The 20398-nt window shown below is 37.5% G+C and overlaps 1 protein-coding gene and 1 long non-coding RNA gene across 2 annotated transcripts; one reads left to right on the top strand and one right to left on the bottom strand.

Annotated features, from left to right (window-relative positions):
- The first annotated feature begins 5215 nt into the window (after positions 1 to 5215).
- LOC146485613 (uncharacterized) lies at positions 5216 to 8305 on the top strand. The gene is made up of 2 exons (XR_014863415.1): positions 5216 to 5607; positions 7466 to 8305. It is a non-coding gene; the product is annotated as an uncharacterized LOC146485613 (long non-coding RNA).
- LOC146485612 (THAP domain-containing protein 1-like) lies at positions 7856 to 9204 on the bottom strand. The gene is made up of 2 exons (XM_085103518.1): positions 8620 to 9204; positions 7856 to 8342 (listed from the first exon to the last, which is right to left on the bottom strand). Exons 1-2 carry the CDS (start codon positions 8971 to 8973, stop codon positions 8268 to 8270), a joined length of 429 nt encoding a protein of 142 aa, XP_084959644.1. The 5' UTR covers positions 8974 to 9204; the 3' UTR covers positions 7856 to 8267.
- Positions 9205 to 20398: the final 11194 nt, after the last annotated feature.

The raw sequence follows: 20398 nt of genomic DNA, 5'->3' as shown, positions 1-20398 counted from the left end.
TTGTTCCATACAAAACTAGAAATGCAGATAACTCTCTTCTAATAAAGTTTTGTTTGCATTTTTTGTCTGTGCCTTTTGGTTTTATATTTCTACGGAAATTACATCGTGATAAACTTGGCTAGACGTAGCCTGCGCAAGCTGACAATGAAGGCACTTTCTTGGTAAGCGGGTGGCTCTGTGTACAAAGCTTGCCTAACTGTGGCAGAATTTGGAGAAGAAACTTTAAATGTGACATAAAGATGATAATTTTAGTAGTATACCAGAGAGAATTCTAAGAAGATGAAAAAGATTTTTTAATCAAGTCGTGTAATTGAATCATGCCTTCCGCTGCTGTCAATCTCTTAGGAATTTTTAAGATTGGGAAAAGGGAAAAAGTTTAACCTAAAAACGTTTAGCTCCTAAGTTGCTGTTATTCTTGTAACTGCGTGTAGTCAACTGGCCCAAGATTTCCAGAAATGTAACATCTATCTCCTTATCAGGTGCCGATCGTTAGTCCAAACCGATATACCTTTGCTGCTGATTAAATTTATTGAACTTGTTTTAGATGCACGCTCATATATAAATGTATCACTTGTTATTGCGAATACAAATTGGTCGCTTTGACAAACGGAAGAGGACCTAAGAAGAATTTTCTCACTATAAGTTACTGGCCCAATATCCAGGATAATCGGTTATATGTTCCAACGATTGTACTTTGCGTTAGCCTTGCACACAACATTTATAGAAAAGGAATAAAAACAAAAATTAATTACATACATCAAAATATAAATTATAGTTTAAAAAAGATTTTAATTTGTAAGCACACCACAGAGTTTTTAATCAGTCCAGTTGTGTAATTGAATCATGCCTTCCGAACGCTTGTGTTGCTTAGATAAAAGATTGAACACTGGTGTAGCGTCTTTCACTCTCCTAGAAAGGGAACCCTCCTGTATTGTTTTTCTCGGTTTCGTTTACATGCGAGGTAGGGTTAACCTAGGGGGAGGGTAACCCAGACGGCTTGATAGGGTTACCTTTCAAGGAGGGTCGACTTTTTGTTTGTTAAAGCCATGTAAATGCTCAGTTTTGGGCAACCAGATTACTTTTACATTGCCGTCAACTATAAACATGGCTTCGCACAATTATAAACGTAGAGAGTTATTTCGAAACTATGCTGACACGAGCAAAGAATTCCAGCCAGAACGAAAGCAACTGCTGTGCGGCTGGAATAACTTCAATTTAACCCCAATTTATGACAAAGAAAAGTCCGTTTTTCTTAAATAATGATCAATTTCTCTTTTATCTCTTGATTTTCTCTTTTAACATTTATTATTAAGAGATGACTGCGAACGAAACGCTCGAATTCATTCAGTCTTAGAGAAGAATCGCCACTAAAAAAGATCGATTTACGACGATGAGGGACAACTGAATCAAAAACAGTTTTCGATCACAAGACACTGTTGTCCCATATAAAACTAGAAATTAAGATAACTCTCTTCTAATTAAGTTTTGTTTGCATTTTCTGTCTGTGCATGTTAGGTTTATAATTCTACGGAAATGGCATCGTGATAAACTTCGCTGTAGACGTAGCCTGCGGAACCTGACAATAAGGGCTTTCTCTTGGTAAGCGGGCGGCTCTGTGCACAAAGCTAAGCTAACTGCTACAGAATGTGGAGAAGAAACTTTAAATATTCCATAAAGATGAAAGGGTTAGCCTCCTATATTGTTTTTTTTGGCCGTTTTCTTTTACATGCGAGGTAGGGTTACCCTAGAAGGAGAGTAAACAAAACGGCTTGCTTTTTTTACCCTGCTGAGAAGGTCGATCTTTTGTTTGTTTAAGCCATGTAAAATCTCAGTTTTAGGCTATCAGATTACTTTTTCATTCCCGTCATCTATAAACATGGCGTCGCATGGTTATAAACCTGAAGAATTATTTCAAAACTATGCTGACACGAGCGGCGAAATCAAGCCGGAACGAACTGGCAATAGCTGAGCGGCTGGAATAACTCCAATTTATGACAAAAATAAGTCCGTTTTTGTTATATAAAGATCAACTTCACTTTCAACTATTGATTTTCTCTTTTGCCATTTATTATTGAGAGATGAGTGCGAACGCAGCGCTTGAATTCAATCAGTCTTAGATAAGAATCTCCACTAAAAGAGGATCGATTTACGGCGATGATGGAAACTGAATCACAAACAGTTTTCGATCACAAGACACTGTTGTTCCATACAAAACTAGAAATGCAGATAACTCTCTTCTAATAAAGTTTTGTTTGCATTTTTTGTCTGTGCATTTTGGTTTTATATTTCTATGGAAATTACATTGTGATAAACTTGGCTAGACGTAGCCTGCGCAAGCTGACAATGAAGGCACTTTCTTGGTAAGCGGGTGGCTCTGTGTACAAACCTTGCCTAACTGCGGCAGAATTTGGAGAAGAAACTTTAAATGTGACATAAAGTTGATAAGTTTAGTAGTATACCATTACATGAAATACGTCCAGTTAAAACGAGAAAGACAAGGTCCACCATGGGCGAACTTTTGTTTTTACTACTTGTGGAGTCGAAAATGCTCGTGTAATCTTTGATTACTGTTGCAGTTATAAAACGTAGTAAGTTGCCCTCTGAAACGACTCTGGAAAAGGTCAACCATAGCTAAATTTCTACAATATCAGGTGCTAACGCACTCATATAACTAGTAATAACCAAATATTGGGGAATGCATTCCCTGAGAACAAGTTTAGAATTTCGATTGTTAATTGCAACACAAAGATCAAAACGTTAGGGAATAGTACTGTTTACGTTTATAGCGTACATAACATTAGTTGTTCTTTATACTGTTCTGTAAAGACTGATTTTCTTATCGTAACCTTACTGGATCAATATTCTCAGCAATTGTTATGTTCTGTATTCTAGGTAGGTACATAACACATATACAATTTTTATTGTATGAATTCAGTAGATTAAAATAAGATAGACAGATCTCTAAGAAGATGGCAAAGATTTTAATCAAGTAATGTAATTGAATCATGCCTTCCTCTGCCGTCAATCTCTTAGGAATTCTCAAGATTTGGAAAAGGGAAAAAGTTTAAACGAAAAGCGTTTAGTTTCCAAGTTGCTGTTATTCTTGTAACTACGTGTAGTCAACTGGCCCAAGATTTCCAGAAATGTAACATCTATCTCCTAATCAGGTACCGATCGTTAGTCCAAACCGATATACCCTTGCTTCTGACTAAAATTTGTTTAAGTTGTTTTAGATGCACGCTTATATACAAATGTATCGCTTGTTATTGCGAATAAAAATTGGTCGCTTTGACAAACGGAAGAGGACCTAAGAAGAATTTTCTCACTATAAGTTACTGGCCCAATATCCAGGATAATCGGTTATATGTTCCAACGATTGTACTTTGCGTTAGCCTTGCACACAACATTTATAGAAAAGGAATAAAAAATAAATTAATTACATACATCAAAATGTAAATTATAGTTTAAAAAAAAGATTTAAATTTGTAAGCACACCACAGAGGTTTTAATCAGTCCAGTTGTGTAATTGAATCATGCCTTCCGAACGCTTGTGTTGTTTGGATAAAAAGATTGAACACTGGTGTAGCGTCTTTAACTCTCCTAGAAGGGGAACCCACCTGTATTGTTTTTCTCGGTTTCGCTTACATGATAGGTAGGGTTACCCTAGGAGGAGGGTAACCCAGACGGCTTGATAGGATTACCTTTCAAGGAGGGTCGACTTTTTGTTTGAAGTGTATATGACAGATTTTTTTTTATTTTCTTGATCGAATCTTCATGTCGTTCTCGTATGAAAATCGAAAAAATAAATTCGCTATCGATTTTTCTTCCTGTCGTTTGAGGCGGTCAAAGACGTGAAATTTGACTTCCGGTTGTGTACAAAACCGCGCAAGGCGGGAAACTGGGGATAGTGAGCCTGTGACGTCAATACAAGAACGCTGCTTTCGCGTTCAGAGCGGAAAAACGCAAAAAGCATGCGCGAACTCTGCGTGGGCGCTGGGCACCAAAAGTTTCAAAAATGGCGGCAATTCTTATTTCCTAATTTTTAAAAATTTACTATGCTACCGCAAATATCACGGTAAGTAGCGATAATTATCCCACACAAGAAGATAGCTGCAGATGTAACCATGCTGTGGTTCAATTTTCATAGGGCTTCTTAAACTTTAAAAGAGATTTTCAAGCCTTCATTGTTCCCGCGGCGTGTAAACAAATCGCCTCTACGGGTCTGTTATTGTCATGGACCTTTTTACAAAAAGCGACTATATAAGCAAACCCCTGAATATTTAAGGTCGAGAGTTCAACCGTGGGTAGGAAAATAGTTAATTGTTAATTACTGAGTTTGCCAAAGTATATCATTGTTTGCCAAAGTGGATTTTTAATTTTTTTTTCGCAGGAATCTAATTATCGGTGTCGAGGGAACAATTTCGTGCGCTGCGTTACTTTCGATCTCTTAGTAGACCCTTAGTATATTTTACTAACTTTTTTTCTTTAGTTTAGTTTATGTCTCTTCAAGATGTTGTATATTTCTTTTTGTCTTTCTATGCGCGCCTCGATTAGCACTCGCTACTTGTGGTCTAGTGTAAATAGCTAAAAGTTGATCATGATAAGCACAATAAAAAAGTTTGTTTTGACACGGTTTGTGTACATCTATTTAGTAGGCTCAGCTCAGGTCAGTTACACAACTGATGTGTAACAATATTGATCTGCACAGGTCAACTGAAGGCAGGAAAACTTCCCAAATAATCCCTTTTGTCACCGTGCTCAGCGGGGAATTTGAATTTGTTTCACAAAGTTCACAAAGCCTTCAATGGTCGCACTCTTACCATCATTCACTCGTCGCGCAATTTTGTTTTAGAAACGATAAAAAGATGCATCCAGTGAACAGAGGTTGACCAGCTACAATTTTTTTAAATAGAATTTTATTTCAATTTCAGTTGTCCTAAGGCCAAATATGAATTGTCTTGTACTGAGGAACATAAAGAATTAAATAGAGATGAAGCTCGGCCGGGTAGCATATAGTTACCAGAAGTGTCCCTTTGCTGTGTTTATAGTCCTGTACCGCAAGTCCAGTCTTCGTTCTTGTTCTTACACGGTGTTGGCAAAATGCCCCGTCCGATTTTATAGTATTTTCGATGAAATTGGTCACAACGTCACTTGCGCCCGCGAACGGATATGCTCAGAAAAATTGCGCAGAACGTTTTTCCGCTCTGAAGCTTTCGCGGGTTTCAGTGTTTTTCTTGTACGAAGGAAGAAAACATGGTGCTGCTTTGTCTTGTGTACGGCCGTAGCGACAAGGAAGACGAGAAAAAGGGGATTTACATCCACCAAATTCCCTTCTACTGTGATACAAGATCGGAAGCCGTGAAAAGGAGACGAAAATGGATTTTATTCGTGAATGGAAGTCGAAAACACTGGACCCCGAGCAAGTATTCGGTGGTGTGCTCGATGCATCGCAAAGAATATTTCACTCGCACGTATTCTTTCAACCAACAGTGCTATTAGGAGCGACTGAAGCGTGATGAAATTGGTGTTTTGCCCGTTCCTCGATTTTATCGAGCAAAAGTTGAGCAAGAATATTTAACTGGAGATCGTCGTTTGCATCGCCGTTCGGTAAGATTTATCTCACCTCTCATAGTTGAAATGTGTGCACTTGATCAAAGTTTATTATAAATGTTCTGCTTTCCATTAACCTCAACTTATGGAAGTTCAGTATATATGAATGAGTACATTTTAATTCTCACATAAGCGTTAGTTTGACTTTATGCGCGTGGTTTATTACACCTTTGTTATTATTATTGTAGTGATCATATGACTTCTGTGATATGAGCTTCATCTGTGCATAATTTTTTTTTTTTTTTCTCCCTTGTCTTTCTGTACAGCTTGTCATTTGCAATGGATTTTTTTTATAACATATGTGAATACACAGCCTTCCCACTGTCTTAATAAAATAGGATGAGTAGAGATTCATGGGTTTTTTAGCTTGAAATTTATTTCAGCAATCAAACTTTCACTGTAGAGTCAATGTTGTGATCCATCATTTGTGTCATTAGTGCTGTGCAGCACAACATTCATGTGTAGACTGTACTTCTGTTTTTTTTACCAAATTTAAATGTTTTGTTTGTTTGATTTTACTCCTTTTTCAGAAATTATATGGAAGAAATTTACCAAATGTTCCTGGGAGCTGAAAGTTCAACGCTTCTTAATAGGCCTTATTCCTGTATTTTTTTCCCGCGAACTATTTTTAGTGTAGCAGTTCACGGCTGGTTCGCTTTATAGACAAATGTATGGAAAGTTCAAAACACGACTGGACGCTTTCTGGTACAGCTACATCCCTCCAATTTTTTCCCGAAAATCCTTTTCCTAGTGCTTAAAGTTTCCAATTCATGAATTTTTCAGACGCGATGTTTTATGAAAGTAATTTGACATCTGATTTCCATACAAACACTGTTATTTCAAGCCTGTTTGCCTACTAGTCAAAATGGCGTCGAAAACCGTGATAAGACCTATTAAAGATGCTGCTGCTGGGGAACTTAAAATTAATGCACCACCACCGATGAACAGCATGCTTGCCAAGCATTGCAACAGCCATTGCTCGAAGAAATCCACAAAGACCTGCCCCTCATATGTTACAAAATAGGGTGGTCAATCAAAGATATACTTGTGAGAGCCAAATTATAAAAAAGGCTAAAACACGTGCTTGGGAATCGTGCAGGCCTGTCACTCTTGTATACTACCCAAATAATCAAGACAGACAAAATATTGCAGAAACTGGATTTGCAGGACAAAAATAATTATATGTGCATGTCCATTTTATTTACTTGCTTACTTGTACAATTTGCTTACCCGTGTACTTTTTTTTTTACTAAAACAAATGGAATTTGCACCTTCAACCCTGCTAGACTCTTTTGAAACCTAGAATATCGAGGAAGCTATAAAATCTCCCCCTAAAATTAGGTATTGTTGATAATTTCAGTACATAGAGACTGAAAGATACTCCGAGTTTGTTCATTGTGTCAAAACTAGGTTTCTGCTGTTGATGATGATGATGGTATAGTTCTTACCGAAATAAAACTTTTTTCCAGCTTAGTTTTGTTATTTTTTGTATAAATATTTTGACACAATGAGCATACGAGGGGTATCTTTCATTCTCAACGAATCTCCACTTACCAGGCAGAATTCAGGAAATTGTCTAAAATGCTACGTGACAAAATGCGAGATGACAATATTGAAAACAAGTTGCTTTTGAAGCATTCCATTCCCTTATCTGAACCACACTTTTTACGATAATCCAAGATTTAGCCTGATAGACCTTTTTAGGCCTTTTTTCTTGGTAAATGTTTAAGAATTAATTTGGCAAAAATGGAGACGTGCTTTTTTTATGTGTGAGGCCTTTTTTCTGGATAAGATATTTTAAATTTGTTGACCATTAGACAAAATTACTTGAAATTACCTTTTTTATTAAAAACAGGATCCTTGTATAATGGCATTTCAGGTGTTTGACTGGCTTGGCAACCATGCAGGTACATGAGACATGAAACCATGCCCAAGAAATAGTGACCATCAAATTGTCTTCTGTTTGTTCTTGCAAAGCAAAATCAGTAAGATGTAGCAATATGTCTTGATTGTTTTAATAAAACAATTATTCCACTTGAGCTTGTTGGATATGAGATGATTATAGGCAATGGGGAGTTTACCCCCTCCTTGCCTATGCAACATCTCATATCCAATGCACGCTCAAGGAATAATGTTAAATATGCTTTTCTTAGCGTATTTTAAATAAAAAGGATTATTTCAAGATGACAACATTCGAAACAATTATTTGCTGTTGCAGTATGCCATTCCCTTATCTGAACCAGTCTTTTTATGATAATTCAATATTTAGCCTTTAGGCCTTTTTGGGGTCTAACAACTTGGCATCATCTGCAATTCCTGGTTACTGATTTACCTTGTTTGTTCCTCCTCCCTCCCTAAGTTCTCTGGGACTCTTAAGGTACATATTTTCTTGACCAGTTTCTAAAGAATGATAGCTTTTACTGAAAATACAATTATGGGCATTCCAAAGGTTTGAACAACAGCATATTTATTTGCAAGGAAGAATTTATATATAATGATGTTCTAGTGACCAAAGAATTAGGTCTTTATTACTAAAAGAATAAAACGGTTGCAATGTTCTGTAAGTGTTCAACCAGTAGTTGAAATTGACATCACATTATCATTGATTATCTTCAAATCCAACAAATTCTTCATTCTAAGAGTGAACCCGTGAAACTCTACTCATCCTTCAAAGACTGTGTGAAGGCTGCTTCTTCACATATGTTATAAAAAAATCCATTGCAAATGACAAGCTGTACAGAAAGACAAAGAAAACAAAAGAGAAATTATGCAAAAGTGAAGTTCTACCAACAGACATGACATTATCACTACAATAATGAGGGTAACAATAATAACAAAGGTGTAATAAACCACGCGCAAAAACAGTCAAACTTACGCTTATGTGAGAATTTGAATGTACCCATATACTAATGAACTTCCATGAGTTAAGGTTGATCGAAAGCAGAACATTTATAATAAACTTTGATCAAGTGCACACATCTCATCCATGAGAGGTGAGATAAATCTTACCGAACGGCAATGCAAACGACGATCTCCAGTTGAATATTCTTGCTCAACTTTCGCTCGATAAAATCGAGGAACGGGCAAAACACCAATTTCATCACGCTTCAGTCGCTCCTGATAGCACTGTTGGTTGAAAGAATACGTGCGAGTGAAATCTTCTTGGCGATGCATCGAGCACACCACCGAATACTTGCTCGGGGTCCAGTGCTTTCGACTTCCATTCACGAATAAAATCCATTTTCGTCTCCTTTTCACGGCTTCCGATCTTGTATCACAGTAGAAGCAAATTTGGTGGATGTAAATCCCCTTTGTCTCGTCTTTCTTGTCGCCACAGCCGTACCCAAGACAAAGCAGCACCATGTTTTCTTCCTTCGCACAAGAAAAACACTGAAACCCGCGAAAGCAGCGTTCTTGTATTGACGTCACAGGCACACTATTCCCAGTTTCCCGCCTTGCGCGGTTTTGTACACAACCGGAAGTGAAATTTCACGTCTTTGACCGCCTCAAACGAAAGGAAGAAAAATCGATAGCTAGTTTATTTTTTCGATTTTCATACGAGAACGACATGAAGATTCGATCAAGCAAATAAAAAAAAAAAAATCTGTCATTTACACTTTAAGCCATGTAAATGCTCAGTCCTGGGCAATCACTGAGATTACTTTTACATTGCCGTCAACTAGAAACATGGCTTCGCACGGTTATAAACCTGAAGAATTAATTCGAAACTATGCTGACAAGAGCGGCAAATTCAAGCCAGAACGAAGGCAACAATTGGGCAGCTGGAATAACTCCAATTTAACTCCAATTTATGACAAAGAAAAGTCCGTTTTCCTTAAATAAAGATCAATTTCTCTTTTACTCTTGATTTTCTCTTTTGCCACTTATTATTAAGAGATGACTGCGAACGCAGCGCTCGAATTCAATCAGTCTTAGAGAAGAATCTCCCCTAAAAAGGATCGATTTACGACGATGATGGAAAACGGAATCAGAAACAGTTTTTGATCACAAGGCACTGTTGTTCCACATAAAACTAGAAATTAAAATAAGTCTATTCTAAATAAGTTTTGTTTGCATTTTCTGTCTGTGCATTTTGATTCTATATTTCTACGGAAACTGCATCATGATAAACTTGGCTAGACGTAGCCTGTGCAAGTTGACAATGGAGGCTTTTTCTTGATAAGCGGGTGGCTCTGTGCACCAAGCTTCGCTAACTGCGGCAAAATTTGGAGAACAAAACTTTGAATATTCCATGAAGATCTTAATTTTAGCAGTATAACATTACATTAAAAAAAACGTCGAGTTAAAACAAGCAAGAAAAGGTCCACCATAGACGAAAATTTTTTTACAATTTGAGGAGTCGAAAATACTGGTGTAACCTTTGATTACTCTTGCGTTATAAAACGTAGTAAGTTGGCCTCTGAAACGTCTGAAAGGTCCACCATAGCTAAAGTTCTACAATATAAGGTGTTGACGCACTCATATAGCTTGTAATAACCAAAGAATGCGTTCCCTGAGAACAGGTTTAGAATTACGATTATTAATTGAAACACGGAGATCAAAACCTTAGGGAATCTGAAACCATTTCCGCCACGATCTGATTAGCTAGGAGAGGGATGGGAGACAAGGGTGGGGGGAGGGGATGGGTCAATTTCAAATGCCCCTTATCTATCTTTTGTTAACATCCCTGCCATCTGTTGCCAGGTTCTTGCTTCAACCCCTGCTCTCCGTTTTAAGTATTAGCACATACTCAATTGAGGCTGATTATAATATTTTGCTTTTTAACGTACCTGGACCCAGTTTCTTTGTTGACAGCCTGTCTTAAATCCATCTTTCAAATTTCAAGGCCCTGAGGGACTTACACGAGTTGTGAGTAATTTGTGTCCAAGCCGAAATATTTTCGTCCCCATATCCTGGAAGTTCACATTAGTATCGGACTCGCTATATGATAGGGAAAATATTCACTAGTTAATGCTGAAAACATCTTATTTCAAATATATCAGTGTTATTTATGTCTACTTTAAATTGTAACGGAGGAACGGTGCAGTTACCATTTATCAGAACTGTTAAGCAATGCTATTTTGTTTTTGTGCCCTTAGAGATTTAGAGTCGCGTTTACGGCAAACGACAAACGTGAAAATTCGCGTTGACGTTTTCTTGAAAAAACGTTTACATAGAAGGGGGGAAAACAAAATAATTATTCTGACCCTTGATTACATTAAACAGGGCGCAGTTGTTCAAAGCCCGATTAAGCTAGTCATGGGTTAACGTGAACTTTGATTCGAGTTTAATAACTGATCAATAAAGATTCTTCCAAAGATTTTTGTTCCTTCTGTTTTGACTTAGATTTTTCTTTACCTTTAGCTTAAAATTAGCTTTTAAAAATATTGTGAATGAGCGAAATGAATAACTTTTAATCATGGATTAGCGTTAATCGGTTTTCGAACAACCGGGCCCAGAAAACTAACCAATTTTACTGAGAAACCAAAAACAACGAGCGGCAAATGTGGGAAAACTGGTCACGTGGTCATTCCTGTTTTTCGTCATCTACCGTAAATGTAATTTTAAATCTGTCTGTTGTCTGCATTTCTGCAACCTACGTTTCAATGTTGAAGTCCTAATTATATCTTTACATTTCAAATCCAGACAAAAATGAAACGTTTGACAAAAATATTGTTCATTGTAACATGGTTTAATTCACGATTGTGGCTCGCTTCTTTCACTGTTAATCATAAAATATTATTAGGAAAGCCTGGTGCTAGATTCACTATTAAAGCTTTCCTACGGTAAGATGTATCCTAGGTATTTTTGTTTTGATAATAGATTATTGTTGGACTCAGGAGACATCTTAACTTAGGAACGCTTTGTGAATATTGGCCCTGAAGAACAGCGTATATATCCCAAGTTTAACCCTTTATCCCCTAATATCAAAGAACAAATTCTCCTATCTTATCCCCATATTTTTCTTTCCAAAGTACTGGGGAGAAGTTATTTAATTGTCAAGGAAATTCACTTCGCGTGATCATGTCGTTAATTCTCGTGACCTCAGGGGTTGTAAAAATAGCAAACCGTGGGTCCAAAGAAGGAACTCGCAGAGTAATTTGTTCCACTGAATTTGACCTGCTTCTTCCTACCGTAAAAACTGAGCCGGGTACTGTTATTATTGTTCGGTTTTTTTCTGTTGGAAGAAGCCGTAGCGAGGTGAAAGCACTTGGTCGCGGGCCTCTCGTCCATGAATGATTTCAGTTTTTCAACCAAACAAATCCAATCAAGTTTTAACTTTTGACACAAATATTCTTTTGCTGTTTCTTCTAAGAAACGAAAGTTCGCCTTTCAGGTATTTCCTTTTAGCTGTAGCACTTGATTTCCAAGTCTTTTGGCACGAACAACCCGGCTTAAAACTCCAAAGAACTTGAAAGATGTCGTTGTTCTTGCTGCACAAAATGAAGAAACCAACTAAATGTGGAAATGGCGCGCTCAACCAATCAGGAGCAAGTATTTTCGGTGCTCGACCAATCAGGAGTAAGTAATTTTGCCCTCGTTGAAAGCAAAATTAGCTAAAAATGCCCTCTGTTTCGACCAATCCTAATTCAGTAATTTTTCCCCCTATGTTATAAAAGGGTTAATTGTATTTGAGACTGATACGTTCCACTTGATTAATATGACAAACTCTGTATCATTTTGGCAAAATGATAATGCGTTTTGAGATAAGCAACCAAAAAAAAAAAAAAAAACAAAAACTAGCAATCCTTTCGAGTCAGTGAATGTTTCTAAAATGCGACTAAGAAAGAATTGAGCCCGGGGTGATAAAAAAACATGGGCTAGAAACACCTACATTTGTGCATTTGCTGCAGACTGCTTCAAATCGTTCTTCGTAAGCCTTTATTGTGTGCGGACAAGAAGTTATAGGTCCTCTCATTAATTCTACATTGTCACGGTCTCTTGTTAAAGAAGTAATCAAAGTCGTAAGGCGTTTCATTCTTCCTTCCTCGGACGGAAATTTCACGTGTCTCCTACAAGTGCCTCCTTACCATGGACAGGAAAAGCTCTTGTTGGTGAGTGTGGCTTAACGTTACAAACGCGATGGCGTGTAAAACCATTTAGGCAAATGCAGCAGAGCCACAGTAGGGAACTTAAGCACAGACGTTCGTGAGTCACGGACGGCAACCGGAGGTCGAATGTTTCCTTTTTTTGACGTGGTTTTGCTCCTTACCACGGACAGGAAAAGCTCTTGTTGATGAGTTTGGCTTGACGTTTCAAACGCGATGGCGTGAAAGCGCTCCAAAAAGGGGAAAAAATCAATTTCCGGTTGCCGTCCGTGGTTCAGAAACGTCTGTGTTTAAGTTCCCTAGTAATCCTAGCAATGGTTTGTATCTCACACTAAGTTTAACTTTCCTTGAGGTATGACCAGAAATGCAAGCTAATGGATGCATGAACTGTATGATAGACATCACAAGGTGTCCCCTACCCTAAGTTCTTAATAAAGCACAAAATAATTCTGTCAAACATGAAGTCCTATAAAAATGACAAAAAGATCTGTCTTACATAAGGTACCCAAATTAAGGATAAGGTGCATTTCTGGACATAAGTGGTTTCCTTGGCCTAAAATAACACTGGAAACAAAGCTGTGTAATTGAAAATCAAGTTCCTCTTTCATGCATTCACGTCTGTACTAACTGTAGGTAGGACAATTATTGCAAGAGAATGGCAGAAAAAGATGGTGGGGTTCCTGTTTAAATCTCTTGAATGCTTGGTGACCTCTTTCTATTGTCCGTTCACCGTAAATGCTCCAATTAGCGCCCGGGGCGCTTAATTAATTTCCTGGGTCGAGAGGGGGGCGCTTATTTGAAGGGAGCGCTTATTTTTATTTTAGTTCTATTGTATATATACTGCTCAGGACAGAGGGGTCAAACACCATACCCTATCCAACGACACATCCCCGCCATATAGGGGAGTACCACCCCCCTCCCCTGGGACCTGTCTCTCTGTCTGTCTTAGTTTTGAGGCCTCATACCTTCGCAATGGCAATATTGCCAGTCACGCAGGGTATTAATTTGCTTTGTTCTATTTTATCTCTTTTCTGTTTTTCTCCCCGTTTCCAGTACGTTACAGATGAAGATTAGCCTGCACGCAGAAGTCGTCCCTTGGGTGGCCTGCGGTTTCCCACCAAAACAATACGTGTCCTTGTGTAAAACGTGGCTGCAGAAGAAGTAGTGTTTGTTTTTGTTCTTGTCTCCCTTATTTCTCCAAGCCTGAGTGACAAGGTGCTTTTGCTCACAGATGTAGACTTTGATGATAGAGTGTTTGGCTTATCCAAGCATTTTGTAATGTTTTACGGACCTTGGTAAGTTGCATTACAACGTGTAAGATAGTACGTAAGCTCTGCAGTTCTTGGTAGTTTTCAAGTCAGGGTTTTACTGCATTGTAGAAGATTAAATTGTGATCTCAAGTGATCGATTTTTGTTTTTGTTTGTCACTATTACACTGCATTTCAAAGGTGGTTTTGCGTTATACGCGAAAAAAAAAAAGCCTGCTTTTAAGAGGTAAATAAATTCACTTAGGGAAGCCTATTAAGCTTATTTATATATAAAGCTCAAAAGGTTGGCACGCCGGTAACGCTTTTAAAAGCTTATATTACATAGGACGAACCGCCTCGTCAGTGAATAATTTTTGTCTTTGACACCAACAGGTGCGAGCACTGCAAAAATTTCATGCCGACATGGAATCTGTTTACCTCACAGTGAACATGTAACAATAGCCAAGGTACAATTTAATTTACAAACTAAATGTAAATAACCCCCTCAAGTGTTGTGTTAACCGACGATTTAATGTGTTGTTGAGCATTTCAACTCATAATAGCTGGGGAAAATCCCTGGTTCCCTGCCCTATTTACAGCCTTGATGCGTGGTTTGGCTTTTGAGTTGCTAATGCCACAATGCGTCAGTTGGCTGATTTTAAATTACTTATATGTTTTTAATTCTGTTGGTTCCAGACTTTGTACTGATCATGTTGATAAAGATGCAAAGAGCACTTATTTAAAGAAAAGCAGCCAGATTTTGGGTGCCATGTGGCCAGCCAAGACTGAATTTTAGCCAAGGTAGAGACATTTCAGTGTCCCCATAAAAAAATATACTGGCAAGGAATCTCTAAGCCGTATCTGGCTCCTCTGGTTACTCGCTTTCCCCTTACAACAGTCTTTCCTTTGTTTGTTCCCCGGAAAAAAAGTTGCTAACAAGCACCGACATCCTCAAAGGAATGTGTCCGAGTATTTCATTATTCTTGTTTATGGTGTAATTGTGCTTATTGTAATTTGTTGTTTTTAAAAGGGAAAAGTCCTAGTACTGCAGTATACACTGTAATACTGTTCAGTTATCGTCACTACGTCGAAGGGTTGTACAGTATAGGGCGCAACAAAACACCAATGTCATTTAATACGGCGGTATTTTTTTGTATTTCCAATGCGGTGCTGTATCTATTGTTAGCTGGGAAAGCTCCCGTTAGCGGCCATCTATCTCCTACACCTCTAGTGGCCTCTTACCAGAACCATTCTCGTAAGCGGCCAGCTCAAGTTACGAACACTTTTTTCGCGTTCCGATGGTGTCCGCTTACGAGAGCTTCGACTGTATAACTAAAATAAATAAAACTTTTCCTAATTAATCTCAACAATAAGCCTTTCTGGAAAGAAAAGTCTTCAGGCCTTTCTTAAAGCTATCTATGGAATCGCACATCCTTATTAGCTCCAGTGAAAGGGCATTCCAAAGCTGGGGGCACGTATAAAAACTGCCCTGAACCAATGTAGCTAGTTAATCACACGTGACAGCTATATGTTATTAAAATTTACCGGAAAAGGAGGAAGATTTGGCAGAAACGACTGAACCAGAAAATAACCTTTGCACACTGACGTCAGAGAACTTTGACAAACAAGTGGAAATGGGTCTGCACTTTATAAAGTTCTATGCCCCATGGTAAGTAGCTAATCTGCTAGAGAAATCCAATGTTCACATTTAAAGTTTTGTTTTTTCCCAAACCATCAGCACTGCAAAAGCTCCCTTTTTTCCTCCTTTGCCATTGCCGTAAACTTGCACCCACCTAGAAGGCATTAGCTGAGTATCATAAAGACAATGTGGACATCACAATAGCTAAGGTACTGGCACATATCATCTCAAATGTTTGTTTTTGTCAACAGAGTTGATAAGGTAATCTGGTCACCATAGAAAGTAATTTATTTAATGTCAATAACATGAGGAGTGCCTGCACAATCTCCCGAGGCAAAGGCTCATGATAAAGATGTGGGCATGATAAAGATGTGAGCTTGATCTCAAACTACGAAACAGTGTTTTCAATACTTTGAAACAGCACTCCTACCGTGGGGAAAAACATAATGCTCGGCTGCACGAGGAGAAGGAACATGCAACACATGTAAGGTTAACTATATAAATAAACGTTCTCTATTTGGATCTTGAAATAGGAACCCCCTGATTCAAGCTAGAGTACAGTTAAGATTGAATATTAGCTCTTGTGACAAACACCAAGCAGATAAGTTTGTAGAGCCCTTTCTTCTCTCTTTTGTGTACCAGCATAGAAAGAGGTGCCAAAAGTTAGTTTGATGCTTAAAATCACTGCATGGTTCTTGTTAAACAAAAAAAAAAAAAAAAAGTGGCATCTTTAACATTACTTCAAAGAGAAAACTAACGGCCATTCCGCTTCAGTTCTTATTCCGGAAGACGGTCAATCGAACGCAACCTTAGTGTTCGCGCGTTGTCGAAAGTCGCACAAGTATGTCCTCTCAGGAGCCATAGGAAAAGAAATTCTCCTACAGTCGGATTCTTACTGCTTAAATCCAATTGTAAAAATAGAAAGAAAAGTTTGTCGTAGTTTGTTAACGTCCTCCTTCAACGTGAAATTAGGAAATTTAACGTGGTAGTCTGCGTAAAAGAAATGACAAAGAAATGTACCAAAAAGTGTGATGCAGGTGCAAAGTTATTGTTTTGCTTACTAAATCTACTGTTCTCGTTGCATCGCAAACTCCCTCAGTCGGTCTGTGTTTTGAGTGACGGGAGGGGAGGAAGGGGTGGGGGGCGGTAGTTTTGTTCAACAAATTTGCGTGGCCCCCCAGTTGTTTTAGCCTTGCTACGGGCCTTTATTCAAAGAGCGTCTTAAAGTTCCTTGCATTCCTCACTTGGATAAGAGAGGGAAGAGGGAGGGGATAGTGGAGAGGAAGAAGGAGGAGGGGGTGAGGCGAGAAGTCTGTCGAAATGCCAAACTACAGAGGGAGGAGGGGGTGAGGCGAGACGTCCGTTGAGGTGTCAACCTACAGGGGTGGAGTAGTTTAACGTCTCTCCTAGTGATAATAGAAGTAAAATAACGGCAGGATAGTTCAGCTCATGACTTAGTATTAGTACATTAGTGTTGTGGATCAGTCTTCACTGAATTTCATTTTGGACGACAATTACGCATATAAAGCTTAGAGCCATTGTAGAGGTAACTCTTATCTTTATTTTATAACTTCATACGTTTACAATGTCGCGTTTAATAATATATGTGAAGTTCATTAAACACCCAACACCAAATGAAAATGATCAATAATTTTGATTATGATAATTAGTATATATGCTCTAAATATGACTTAATTATCCAGCTGCTTTTCAGTGGCTAACAAACAATTTCGCTATATTTTCAATTACTTCAATGAAAACCACAGCACGAAAAAGGAGATTTACGACAAATTAATGTTGGTTTAAATCTCCTTAAAGTAGGTTATCCAACTTTATGCGACAAATTATATCTTCTTAAATGTTAATAAAGTTACATTTACGCTTCTAAGCGTAAAGGTGATGTAAATTTGCCGTAAAGTTTGTCCACCAAGTTTATGCTTTTACTACTGCAGCTTAATGATGCTGTAAAGTTGCACTTTATGCTGTTCAGCTTAAATTAGGTTTTTACCTAGCATAAATCTTGCCAGAGATTTATGCTGTGGAATAAAGGCAATGTAATGTTACGCATTACATTTTGATACCATGTACCTTGTGAAAGGTCGCTTCCACACAAACTTGGCCTGAAGAAAATTTTTGCTGCTACCAATTCATATACTAAATGTAATTTTTCGAATTCGTATTTTTTTTCATGGTGCTTTTTCATTTTACGCCATTAGGATAAGTCTGTTTCTCTCCCAAAACATTTTTCCCCTGTCCATTGATATTAACTTCACTTTCATATAGTCAGTTTCAACATGAAAAAGACGAAACAACAACTGAGACACCGAAATACAGAGCAATTGTGAAACCTTTTACTTTATTTGTTTACAATGTTGAAAACAAATAATATGTGTAAGCTAAATGATTTACAGAGTAATACCGTAATTGTGTACAGGAAAATGTCCTGGCAATGTAATACTTTACCCCCAGCTTACAACAAACTGTTTAAGATCTTTCTTAATGGTTCAATTTTATCCCATTTTGTTTTCTGTTGTTTCACAAACCCCAAAAAGGAAAACAGCCAAGGATAAAATTAAACAACATACACGTAAATGTATATTACATACTGTAGCATATTATTTTACTGACTATTCTTTGTTGAAAATCATTAGACCATAGTGCAGATAATGCACTACATGTGCATTGGAGACCTACACATACTAGCCAACCGATTTTGCTTTGTTTTCAGTTTTTGGTGTTGTAGCAAAGAAAACCCAAAAATAATGATTCAGTTTTGTTTAAAATGATTTTGCCAATTTAGCAAAATTATAAATACAGGTGTAAGCTTCTTGGGGTAAAGATGGCAAGTGGTCATTTGTTCAACGGAACAATTGCAACTTGAAAAAATTGGGCCAACTTTTTCAAATTCTCCTGTACTGGGTAAAGATAGCCAAATACAGATCAGGGTCATCTTCCCCATTTGAGAAAATAGCTTAGCTGATATCTTGAACTAGGGGAATTTTCGTTTTAAGCAATAATACTTAGGGATCCTTTGTTCTTATTTGAGCTCAAAAATGTAAAAATCACCATGGCATAGCCCCTTTAAACTCAATAGGTCTTCTGCTGCAACACAAACTTAATGAAACAATCTAGGAAGTGGACTGGTTACTAATTTAGTGTGTCCATGTAGTGTCACTTTATAGGCCGCCATCTTGTGTAAAAGGCTGCAATTATTTTAAAATTATAATTCTTGGTTATCGAAGGAAAGTAATTGTACCCCAAGTGACTCTTAACAAAACTGGCCAGGTGGGTGGCTGGCAAGTAGAAAGACTTGTTTATTTTCAGTTCACAAGTGTACGTTGTTTCTGGTTCTCATTTATCCGTAGATCACGATTCCGATAATGGCAGCAAAATATATTTTAATATACTCTGCGGTGTTCTTGGGACGCAAGGGTTTTAGCACTTTTAAACTAAAACTTAGGGAAGAATTTTTTTAGCATACAACTAGCTTAGGCGATGGCTAATTATAGAGGTTTAAGATGATAACTGTGGAATCATGGTAAAAAATGAGAACGTACTTTTATTATCGGCAAATCTATTCTGTCTGATTTTGACATATTAATGAGCCTTTCAACACAAAATCAACACGAAGCCCCCATCATGCTTTACCCTGTCATTCTTTCGTATATTTACTTTCACTGACAACAAGAACGTTCGCAATTTTGAGAAGATCACCCGCAAAAATTCGTTCCGAGAAGCAATGTTCAACACGGAAAGCACAAAAGATCTATCATTATTTGAACGATGGCACTTCATTGTAAATAAAAAGCGATGGAAGTAAAACGGAAGCAATCGCTCACGTCTTGTAGCTGCACTTAATATTTAAATCACGGAGAAATTAATTTCAACACATGAATTGAATTGAAAGTAGGCTAAAATGTTATTACTCACGTTACAAATGGCTGTTTTAGCCATCTAGACAAAACAAATCAAATTCATATACCATTTGTTTCTGCGTATTAAAAAATGTTATTTTTGCGCCCCATTTGGGTTATTATTATTTTTTAATTTAAAAAGGTACCATGTCATCTTAGCGTCCACGTGCTTAACAATAGAAAAACTGCCACAGCCCAAGGTAAAAAGTTCTTTTTTTTTAATGAAAAATCAGTATAGCCGTGACATCTACGTGCAAACTCCCGCTTAACGCCTACTTTACTGAGCTGCAAAAGAAAAAAAGTCTTCTGTTTCAAGCGGACGAGCGAACAGAGAGTTTGACTAGTATAAGCAAAAAAACCGTGGTCTTTTTCAGTAGCTTGCTGCTATTCATCGCGCATTTTTTTCAGTATAATCCTTGCGAGTGTTAAAATTTGGAGGATATTAGTTAGCTGATGACAACATGTAGAATTAGAGAACTAATATAACTACTGCTATCTTCGGAATTCTTATGTGTGGAACGCGTTTTTACGCGTGAAACATAGCTTTTCACATTCCACTGCATGACTGAAGTGCCGTGGGACTTAAAACTTAATGATGAATTTCATTACATCTGCATTTTAGTTTCTTTATATTTTAATTCTTAAATTAAAATATGATATTATTGTAAATTATTATATTATACCATGTTTTGTGTAGTGATTGGAGTAGAATAGGAACTTTTTTTAACATAGAAGAGCCAATTCATTTTTGGAATGCTAAAAAACCTTTATTATTATCATTATTATTATTATTATTATTATTATTATTATTGAAAGAGGTTTGAATTTGAGAACGACGAAGAAGTCAGAGAAGGCTTTCCCGGGGTTATAATTACAATACATTTTCCTCTTTACCTGAACTAACTTAACGATGCACCTATATCACTGGTTTTTTCGTTT

The sequence above is a fragment of the Pavona decussata genome, unplaced genomic scaffold, assembly GCF_977016875.1.
Source record: "Pavona decussata unplaced genomic scaffold, jaPavDecu1.1 SCAFFOLD_26, whole genome shotgun sequence".
In the NCBI taxonomy this organism is placed as follows: domain Eukaryota; kingdom Metazoa; phylum Cnidaria; class Anthozoa; order Scleractinia; family Agariciidae; genus Pavona; species Pavona decussata.
The sequence above is the reverse complement of the archived record's forward strand: the minus strand, read 5'-3'. Positions and strand labels throughout refer to the sequence as shown.

Coding starts and splice junctions, on each gene's coding strand:
- LOC146485612 (XM_085103518.1), bottom strand. CDS start 8,973: ATGGTGCTGCTTTGTCTTGGGTACGGCTGTGGCGACAAGAAAGACGAG. Junction 8,343..8,619: donor GTCGTTTGCATTGCCGTTCG/GTAAGATTTATC, acceptor CTTTCTGTACAG/CTTGTCATTTGCAATGGATT.